This window comes from Rattus rattus, chromosome 5 (genome assembly GCF_011064425.1).
Source record: "Rattus rattus isolate New Zealand chromosome 5, Rrattus_CSIRO_v1, whole genome shotgun sequence".
In the NCBI taxonomy this organism is placed as follows: Eukaryota; Metazoa; Chordata; class Mammalia; order Rodentia; family Muridae; genus Rattus; species Rattus rattus.
The window spans coordinates 144,753,315-144,764,097 of record NC_046158.1 but is presented as its reverse complement, the minus strand read 5'-3'; the positions used below and the strand labels follow the sequence as shown (position 1 = coordinate 144,764,097).

Genomic DNA, 10,783 nt, shown 5'->3' with positions numbered 1-10,783 from the left:
CAATATTGAGAAGAAATACATGGTCTGAGGTCAAGCAGCCATCGCCCCCGGCCTTTCCTACGTGCCAGTGTGGAACTGCGTCCATCCAAGGACGCTGGGGTCCAACCTGCTTCTGCAGGACGGGAGCCTCTGTACCCACCCCGCCCTGCACCAATTTTGGGGAGTTGCTTTGGCTTTAGGGATACACCTTGCCCCCAACACTGAACCTTTAGAGTTTCTGTGTTTTAAAAGAGGAAGGAAGAGAAAAAAAAAAGTAAGATTCCTTCAGTAACAGTTTATTTTCATATTGGGAAAGGAACTGGGTGCCTCCGTGGGGAGGGGGCGGGGGCCGGCGGTCCTGTCTCAGCTGTAACCCAGAGGGACGACGACATGGGTCCCCTTCGGCAGGGAATGTGTAACTGTTCACAGCCTGTCTGGACAGAAGCATCCATTGGCTTGCAGGAGCGTGGCCCTGGGGAGCCTGGCTTTCCTGCACAGTGGGGGGGGTCCTCTGAGCCCCGGGGTGGGGTGGGGGGGAGTGGGGGGACACCCCCCCCGCCCCGCTGCTCTGTTCAGACTGAAACTCAACATTTCTCCAAGTCTCAACACACTCTCTAGACGTTTCCATCAAACAAGCACTGATATATTATATTAAAAAATAGTGCAAAATATCAACATTTATATAAATAGCTCTAAACCCCTGCTTTGTAGGGTCTTTTTTTCTTTACAAGGTAATACACACTTTCAGAGTTGGCACTCAAAAAATTGCCATTTTTTTTTCTCTTCTAGTTCAGAAAACAACTTTTTTTTTTTTTGAATAGGCCTCTTCTAATACAAAAATACTCCTGCTCTCCCACATACAGTCTCTTATTTTATATATATTTATATATATATATAATATTGCAGATCTTAAACAAAGGTTTTGTGCAAATATGTCTTTAAAGTTAAGTAAAACCTTCATAAACAAAAGGAGTTAAGCATTCACGCACAGAGCTCAACTAAGAACAACGAAGAAAAGACTGGTGGAGCATTTTCTCTTTTGCCTCCAAGACACGGCTCAACAAAGAAACATGGTATCTTTTTCATTTTCTTTCTTTCTTTCATTTTTTTTTTTTTTCTTTCTTTCTTTCTTTTTTTTTTTTTGCAAGCTTTCTGAGCTTCTGCATTCAGACCACACAGAACATGTAAATATTTATACACAGACCGGAGAACTAGCACACGCCTTACAGCCTGTGTGTCCCCTGCCTTCCTCTCTTCTCTCTTAAGAAGTGCGGAGTGTTTTTTTTTTTTTTTTTTGCGGTTTTGCCTAGAGGTGCCCGGGCCCCCACTCCTAGAGGGGGTGACCTTTCTGTTTCTCCTTCTCCTTGTTCTCCAGTGGGGCAATGTGAGGGTGATGGAGCCGGGTCCCCTCTAGCAGGGAGGACTGCCCATTACTTTGCTGGTGCTGGAAGGAGGAGCCGGGGTAGTGACCAATGACCTCACTGTAGGTGGGAGGAGGCCCCTCCATGCGCCCGCCGCTGCTATAGCAGGTAGCGCTGATGCCGGAGTTACTGCTGGGGGGACAGGGGCCCCCCAGCATGCTGCTGTCTATGAGGTCACTGTCGAAGATGGTCCGGTTCGGGGGCGCGCGCACAGACTCTCGGTTCAGCTCCAGCTGTTGCTCCGGGTCCCGTAACTGGAGGGTGCAGGGGCCCTGGTAGGGTGGGGGCTCCTCCCCATCAGACAGCGAGATGGTGGGTGGCAGGGCAATTTCGTGCTGCAGGTAGGGGTAGGTGGGCTGGAAACGGCTCCGCTGGACGAAGGGGGGCACAGCGAGGCGGTCAGTGGGCCGAGGTGGGGCATAGACCTGTGGCTGGAGCGGGTAGAGTAGGGAGAGAGACAGATTTGAGATTTGATGCCCCGGGTTCAGAGTTGTGTGGGCTTGGGAGGGGTTGCCCCAGGTGAATCCCCGGAAGCCCTTAGAAACAGGCCTGGCTGCAGATGGCACTGTCGGGGTGGGGCGTGGGGGGCGGTGAGGGAGCTCCTGGAGTCAGGGAATGCCTGGACAAGGCCAGTCCATTGAGAACAGAGGAAGGGCAAGGCTTGGTCTTCGTCTTACCTCCGGCATTCCGCCTGACACCGTGCTCTCCGAGGGCCAGAGGCATCCTTCCTACAGGAGGGAAAGGGATACAGGGTCAGCAACAGACAGGAGTGACGTCTTGGGCGCATACACTTCTCATCCTCTAATCTAACCCCATCTGTGTGGTCCAAGGCAAGGCCACACCGGCGCTGTTGGCTCCTCCCACAGCTCCTTTCTAAGGCACGAATCTGATCTGTGGGGCGCGCCCTCTCAAAGCCTGCAGGCAGCTTACCTGGGCATTGAGCAGATCTCTACTTGGCTTATAGGAAGCCCAGTGTGGCTTGTCTGACTGCCTGCCTCCTGTCTCTACCAGGACTGCTTGCCCACAACGTGGGTGTTGACTGCGCCCACGGTGCTTAACTCTGACCTCACAGGTTCAGCATCTGAACATGTAGACACATACACTTGGCTAGAGAAGTTAGTGAATTGGATGTTGAATGTCACAATCCAGCGGACCCTCAGGGGTATCAGAAAGTGACAGGCGCTACACACCTCCCCGTACAGAAACCGGTTCTGACATGCCTCAATATGCTAAGCCTATGCCACGGGCCTTTGGACTGGCTACTCCACGGTGGGGCCAGGTCTCTGTTGACATTCAGTGCACAGGTCCCTACAGACTCTATAATTTAGAGCCTCTCACATTTTTATTATTAATAAACAGATATGGAATCACTTGCGGGATAGCAGTCACTCACGAGGCTCGTATCCTCAGCAGTGGGGGGGGTGTCCCAGGAAGGGAGCAAACCCTCCCAGGAAAGAGGGTGTCCTTGCTAGGGCCAGTATCTCTGAGCTGTCCTGAATGGTTCTAGTATAACTCCCGGCCTGCGGAAAAGCCGCAGGCTTTAATTTTGGCTTTATTGAGATGTACCTACAGGAGTAACTCTCAAACATTCAGAGCCTACAATGTGGTCAAGCATCGACATCCTATCACCACAATCCAGGTGAAGAAACATCTTTCCGCCGCTCTAAACTATACTGGGCTGCCATTTCTGCGAGTTCTGAGAAGTTCCTCCCAGAGCTGCAGAGGGCCGCAGTTCACCCAGTGGCCACTAGGCGGTTCTAGGGCTTGCACGCGCAGAAGAGTATCTTTCTCTAACAGTGAATAGCCCTGGCTGCCCTGAAATCATAGAAGCCAGACGCACAGGTGTCTCCTGGTGTCCCACCGAATAGAGCCTCCCTCTCTCAGGTCTCCCCTAATACGCAACCACCCAGTCTACCTTGCTTGAGCACCTCTGTCTGCTGGATGAAGAAGACAGAGCTGCTCTCCAGCCCTGCCTTGCAGACATACCAGGTTTACACACCTAGGAGATGTGGCTTCTGCTGGAGGAGCCACAAGGAGGCTCCAACAGGTCTCATATGCTACACCCACCCCCAGGGTCCTGGCTCTGCTCTGGCTTGCCCGTTCCCACAGGGCCCGCTCCTTCCTACCCACATTCTCTCCTGTATCTGCTTCTTTCAACGCCAGCCCCATCTACCCACTGCCAGCTCAGCAAACCTCAGAGCCCCCAATCTTCCCTCAGTGATGAACTGTGACCTGGAAGTGTAAGCCTAAATAACCCCTTCTTCACCCAAGCTGCCTTAGGTCATGAGGTTTTATCAGAGCCACAGACAAGCAACTTAAAACACCAGCCCTTTTTTTTCCCTACACCCAGCCTCGTCTCTGCTCACAATCCCCTGTCTGCACCGCTCTCTTTCCCTGCAAAGCTGCGGTTGTGCCAGGAGGGACTACCATATCCCCAGTGCCTACGATCTAGCACGTGCTTAAGTTAACAGCAATCGGTTATCACTTAACCGTCTCTTAGCATTCCCTAACCCTGGGGCCGAGGGCAGCCGCCGAGGGGAGGTGAAAGGCAGGGTTCGATCCTGGAGTCGACGGTGCCAGCCCCAGTCAGCAGTGAGGACAGCCCCTCCCCCTCCCTTTCTAGAAGTGTTACTTGCTCTACGATGGCTTTGGGGCTCATCCCTCCACACTGTCTGGGGGAGGGGTGGTGGTGCTGGCTCCTGTTATGCGATCATTTCTCAGTTAGGATACCTGAGTTCACCCAGACTTCTTCACAGTCTCTCCCTCTGCACCTCCCCAAAGCAGGAGTCTGCCGGCCATTTCTACAAAGGGTCCGAATGAAAGTCTCTGTGTGCATGAACTCTCAAAGAATAACTAAAGACATTTATACCGGAGGGGAAAGAAACCAATTCCAAATGGTCTCTGCTTTGTTAAATCCTAATGGCTCACAAACACTAACAGGCGTGGCTGTGTGCCGATAAAACTTTATTTACAAACCTAGGCATATAGCCCTTGGGCTAGGCCAGCTTGTTGAGGCCTGACGATGCCCTCCTGGCTGCAACTCCAGACGGAGAGCTGCTGCCTGCTTGGAAAGTCCCTTTGGTCTGCTTCCAGATGTGGCTCTGACTGTCCCCTCAACTCCACAGTGACAATTGTTCCCTTCCTGTGGACAGGTGGTCACCATCGGATTCTACAAAGCAAACCTCTGGCAGGTGGAGACCTGAGACCCGCCCTGCCCCAGGCTGAGAAAGGTCTGACTGACTCCCTCTGAAGCTGCGTATAAATCCACACCTGGGCTTCTGCCCTGGCTGACCCCTGCATCTGGTTTTACTACAGTTTTGTCTTTGGCCCCAGAACAAGGATTCGTGGCAGGCAGCGCTCCCACGGGGAGCAGGAGACCTAGGCCAAGGGTTGACCAGAGTATATAGCATGGATCTATCTCAGACCCTAGCTGAGCTCCTGAGGTGACCTCATTGAAGAACCACACATCCCGGGGGCGATACAGGGTGTGTGGAGGTAGGAACCAATTGTCTCAATGAACACTTGAAGTTGGTGGACGCTGCGGGTTTGTGGGTCATCCCTGCACCTGACCCTCATGCTCATCACCCTTCGTACTGTTTACCACGTGGAAAAAGCATCTCACGGAGAGATCGAGAGATGGGGCAGTGGGGATGGGGGGTGGGGAGGACTTGGCCTCTGTGAGACAGTAAGGGGAGGGTGAAGCTGAGACCTGGGTTTAACCAGGCAGGCCCACCTGCTCCTCCTGTTCCAGGCCTGGGGAGAGGTGATCTTCCCGTAAGGGGGGTGTGAGGGGATGGATCTGTGGCCCTACTCACACAAGTAGGAGGGGAGCCTCCACCCCAGTTGCCAGAGATATCCAAGGGGCAAGGCGCTGGGTAGGCAGGAGAGCCTAGTGGGACATACGGAGCCCAGGCAGACAACAGCTGTATCTAGGTCTCTCTGGGAGGTCACAAGGCCTGGAGACACCTCAGATGCACTATGTCGGAAAGACAGGGAGTCCCAGGGGAACTGTCACCTGTTCCAGGCCTCCCCTGGGTGCCCTGTTTATCCAGCCAGGTGGCCCTGGGGAGACAGTGAAGGAGACGCTCTCTTTGAGGCCCGGCGTCTGGGGAGGAGGGCCAGGTGCTTGTCTGAACTACAGCAGCTGAGCTAGGGTGTCCATGCAGCCTGGGCTGCTCTCTCTGCCATCTGTACCCAGAGCCTCCCTTTTCGCACCCTGTACTCTTGGCTAACCACACCCCACAATGGGCTGAGGGATCTTCACAGGGCACCTCCGTGAAAGCCTGTTTAGCCTTAGGCAAGCACCCCACCCACCTCTCTGAGTCCTCCTTTCTCCTCTGAGAGGGAGTGAGCCCTGTGCGTGTGTCACTCACTCGTGGCTGGTGCTGTGTGAAGATCACTCGCCAGGCAGCTGGCAGTGTCTATCGCTAGGTAACAGACACAACAAAGGAACCAGGTGAGCCAGGGCATGGCAGGCAGGATTCCTATACAGCAGGTGGCGGCTTTGCCCTGGGGCTGTGCCCTGAGCCTCGGTTAGGAGTCCTGCGTCTCTGTCACAGCTCTTGCCCCGATGAACTGGTGACGCACTGAAACTGCTCTTGACGCAAACAGAGATGCCCAAACCTGCCAGGAACAGCCCTGCTTCTCGGGCGATGGCCAGTCCTGTCTTGGCTTAGCCCTCAGACTCTAGGTGCCTCTGCCAGCCTGGGGCACTCCCCCTCCCCAAACGGGGGCACCGTGCCCAGCATGGCTCAGCTCATACCATCCTCCCTGCACCTGCTGGGCCATCCTGGAGACGGGGCTGCGTATATGCTAGCTTCCTCCTGTCTTAGGTTTCCTATCTGGCACTGTGAGTCTCCCTTCACCCCACGGTTGCTGACTGTGAACGCCTGAGGGCCGGTCAGAGCTTCTCAAAGGAGCCTGACGTCACAGTCAGGAGGGGCAAGTCCCACCCGCAGGAGATGACTACCCAGGCACTGGCTCTGGAGTCCAGAGAGGACGCTATTGGTAGCCCCTGATGCTAAGGCATCAAAACTCATGCTTATAATGTCAGCTAGGAATCCTCTCTGGTACAGTGAGTGTCCCTCAGTAACAGAGGGCAGCTTTAGGATTCCCAGCTTTGCTCGGTATGTGTGAGTGAGTGTGTGTGTGTGAGCGCGCGTGTGTGAACGGGCATAACTCTTGCTTGCATAGAGACCAAGCAGTCCTCTGGGTACATTAAGTTACTCTAGGTGACTGACTGCCCTTGGTAGGATGTAAATGAGCTAGGACTAGTTACACAGTCTCACTCGGGTTAACAAGGGAACCGGCACACATGGGAATGCTTGCCGCTTGGGCTCTGAGGATGACTGAGCCCCAGGACACGGAACCCTGATCCCAAGGCTGGCTATGTTTCGGTCCTCCCTCCCTCCTAAGAGTGTCAGGTGTCCAGTTCTAAGGCTCAGAAATGTTCGCCTGCACTTCTCATGCACAGCTTCCCCCAAAGCTGGGAGCCCCCTGCGTGGGGGCCCCTGCCTGAGTATGACTTTCTGCCACCCACAGTCCTAGGATTGGTCCTGCCGACAGTCTCTTGTGCCAGGGGAGCTTGGGCACAGAGAGAGTGCTCAGCAGAGAGCTGGCGGGTGAGGCGTCACATGGATGAGGCGGCCTTCCAGTCAAAGATGGCTGGTTCACTGTGTCAAGCCTGGATTGCCCAGGAGGCGCCCAGTGCTGGCTCACCACACCTGAGGAACCAGATGAGGCCCAGGCTGTGGGAGAGGCTTCGGTGTCTGGTTGCTTCCCTGGCCTCCCAGGACACTTGGACTACACGGGCCCAAGTGGTGTGTTGGCGAGAGGTTGGGACCGCCACCTCCTTCCATGTAGGTCACAGCCCTAAGACCGGGGGCATCTTTCCCACACTTCTGTCCTGGTGGGCACCCAGTCAAGCAGCAGCTGCCTTCTCTTCACTCTGTCTCATCTGGCTTCTCTACGGCCTCCGGAGACCTGACCTGCCACCCTAAAGCTGTGCCTACTCTGCCCACAGCTATGGAGACCACGCCAGGTCCCACCCAGCCCCGCCTCACACAGTGGGGCTCCTCTTGGGAGCCCGCAGAATCATACCTGACACTTCCTGATCCCTCTGGGAAGGCACTGGGAACCATTTCTGGGGAGCAGCGCCGGGCGCACAGGCTCAGGCACATCCCCTCACTTCTCCCTCAGAGGGGCAAACCCATAGCTTCCCTCCAAACCTTCGCGCGCTCCTGGGCCTCCTGCTCCTCCGAGCACACGGAGCCTTATCCGCCTCCAGTTCCTGCTCCTCTGACTAGAGGAAGCGGCAGGCTTCTGGGCCCTTCCTCATCCCCATTCCCATGAGCGCCCCGATGGGGGGTGGTGACGTGAGCGGTCTGTCAGAGTGTTCTGCGCACACGTCTGCGCAGCAGCTGGAATCCTAGGCCGCGGACCCGCTTACCGAGGACAGTCCTCCGTCGTCTCTCCTCCGGGCCTGGCTGTGTCGGCTGATGAAGGAGCGGGCTGACAGCTTGTAGTGGCTCAGCAGGCACGTGATCATCACCACCATCACCATCATCACGACCACGATGACCACGATCTGCACGAACTCCAGCTCCGCTGTGGGGCAGAGGGGCGCATGCGTGAGACTTTCGGGTCAGCAGCCAAAGGCTCCCATCTACATAAGGCTGAGGACTCGGGCACAGGGGAGAACACAGCTCAGAGACTCTGTCCGGAACACCGCACGGTCCCAACCATGGACGTTCATGAAGATTCGGTCTGACCCTCAGAGATGCTGGGCCTGGCCTGGCTCTCAGAAAGGGACTTGTTTTTGAATCCCTATGACTAGGGTCCTTTTACTTCTGGGGCCTGGAGAGGGACAGTGGGAAGAAGAGGGGCTCCTGTGGGGCTGGAGTGGGACGTGGACACACCGCAGAGGCAACACATGAGTACGCATATGTAAGACCACAGCCCAGTTCAGGGCTCTCCAATGCCCTGATACTCGCACATCCCAGCAAGCAATATGTCAACCTTCCCACCTGCGAAACAACAGCCCACTGCTCCCACATACCCCAACCCTCCCACACACACCAGCCATACCCAACCCTCCCCCCTACACCAGCCACTCCCAACCCTCCCCCCACACCAGCCATTTCCAACCCTCCCCCCTTCACCAGCCATTCCCAACCCTCCCACACACACCAGCCATATCCAACCCTCCCCTGCCACCAATATCCCACCCTGCCTGTATATTCCCCAAAAGACTATCTCAATACTCCTACATAGTCCAGTTCCCCACCAGCACCCCAACCCTTCCACACACCCCAAAAACAGCCCAGTATTTCAGCTCTCAACCCTTCTTCATCTGCCAAATAGCCATGTTCCTATGTCAACACTCTCACACACTAATGCCGAAAACCTCCTGAACACCCTGAAGCAACAGTCCAACACCCCAAAATAATAGTCCTGTACCCCAATATTCTTCTTTACATCAACTTTCCAACGCTCTTACGGGCTCTAAAACAACAGCGTAAGGTCTATAATCCTGTACGCCCCAACATGGCCACAACGGGCTCAACACTCTTAAATCTCAGATGCTCCACAGTCTCGACACTCCTCAAAACAGCTCACCACCCCTACACACCTCAGCACCCCCACATGCAGCCCCCCAAAATACCTCAATACTCTGACACCCAAAAAGATAGCAAAAACTGGGCCAAACTTGCTACACACACACACCTCAGACACCCCAGAAAACACAAGGTCTCTCTCTCTCTCTCTCTCTCTCTCTCTCTCTCTCTCTCTCTCTCTCTCTCTCTCACACACACACACACACACACACCATTAGCCACACAGATAACATTTAAGAACACATACCACACAAGCACACAAATGGGCTCCTTCTAGTGAAGGCCTTAGACGCGTTCCTGGTGCTGCCCTGGTTGGGATTCTCGTTTATTTCAGAGGCCCCATCCCTGGGCCCCTTCCACACCCCTCCCCGTTTTCCGACTTAGTTTATTTCCCCTCTAGAAGGAGGAAAAGCCCTCCGGTGCTGGGAAGGGGAAAGGCTATTTTGATACTGCTTAAGCGGGTGCTTTTGCTGACTCCGGTGGGCCGAGGCTTAGCAGCTGGCTGCAGCTGGTGCCAGTAGAGCCCCCCAGCAACAGGCAGGGTGCCAGGAGTCTTGCAGGGCACTGGATTCAGCAGAGGGACAGCAGGCAACCTGAAGGCCCTGCCTGAGGCGGAGGCACAGGGATGAGCCTCCCCAGTCATGGAGGGAAGACCTTGAGGGAGAATTCTCTGCTGTACAAGAGGGAAGGGACCCAGAGGCCACCAAGTTCAGTTGCAAGGTGGCTGACTCAGCTCTGTGTTTACCAGAGAGAGGAACCGAGGAGAGGTTGGAAGCCAACACAGGCCCAAACCTCAAACCCAAGCAGGATTAGCTCTCTCCTGCCACCACTATGGTTTCCTTGTTGCTCTGGGCAGGGTAACACATCCAAGATGGGCACTTTACTGTGTGTGGATGGGTAGCAGCTCATAGAGTTTTCCCAGCCATCTCTGTCTCGGGCTACTCCTCAGCTCCAGCCAGTCTCTGGAACCCCACAGGTCTATCCCACCACTGGACCACTGCATGTGCTATGACTGACTACACTTAGGCAGGGCCCACTATGTTACTGGACACCTTAGCACCCAGGACGCTTCTCCCACAACAGAGTGACCCCTGCGAGTCCGGTAAAGCTTAGATTGACCCTTCTCCTGACGTAAGTGTTTTCTCAAGCCCCTCAAGATGAAACACAGAACCACAAGGAAGTATCACAAAGTCCAAGTGCCCAAGCCCGGGTTTACACTTGGAGCTTCTGAGTCAGGCTCACCTCCTTCACCCTGGAGGAGTCAAGTGGGGGTGTTGAACTGCGAGGACTCTGTTGAGATTCACACACGACTCAAAGAGGGGCCCCTTCTTTTAGACACTCAGGCACCCTTCTGCACAGAGCCTGCATGGGGCCATGGTGAAGTCCAAGACTGGGTCGCTGCAGCTAGGCTCCTGTCTCCCCAGGAGAGGCTGGTCCAAGGCTGGATGGTTTGACCTGAATGTGCTGGGCACTCAGGTCTGGCTGTCGGGACCCAGGATAAAGCCGTGCATTCAAGGGACACAGGGACTGCTTTGTACAACGCCCCCACTTCTCCAAAGGGCCAGCAACTCCTCCACCCCAACTCTGTGAGCTCCTCACCCTGGCCTGAGACACCCCTCTGGCTTTCTCTGGGGCTTTGGCCCACGTCAGGCCTGAAAGCAATGGGGAGATGCAGGCGGCCTTTGTTCCTGTCCTCTGGTGGCCCGAGGGACTGGATGGGCTGCCACACTCCTCCTAGGGTGGTCTGGGGCCATGGGAAGACTGGGG

The 10,783-nt window shown here is 55.2% G+C and overlaps 1 protein-coding gene across 1 annotated transcript in view; it reads right to left on the bottom strand.

The window, feature by feature from the left end:
- Window positions 1–259: 259 nt before the first annotated feature.
- Window positions 260–10,783, bottom strand: part of Pmepa1 (prostate transmembrane protein, androgen induced 1) — a 47,266-nt gene continuing 36,742 nt past the window's right edge. The window contains exons 2-4 of the mRNA XM_032904708.1: window positions 7,849–8,006; window positions 2,078–2,128; window positions 260–1,831 (exon numbers count right to left, since the gene is read on the bottom strand). Coding sequence (XP_032760599.1) covers window positions 1,310–1,831; window positions 2,078–2,128; window positions 7,849–8,006 — 731 coding nt within the window. The 3' untranslated portion in view covers window positions 260–1,309. The remainder of the gene's footprint in view (window positions 1,832–2,077; window positions 2,129–7,848; window positions 8,007–10,783) is intronic.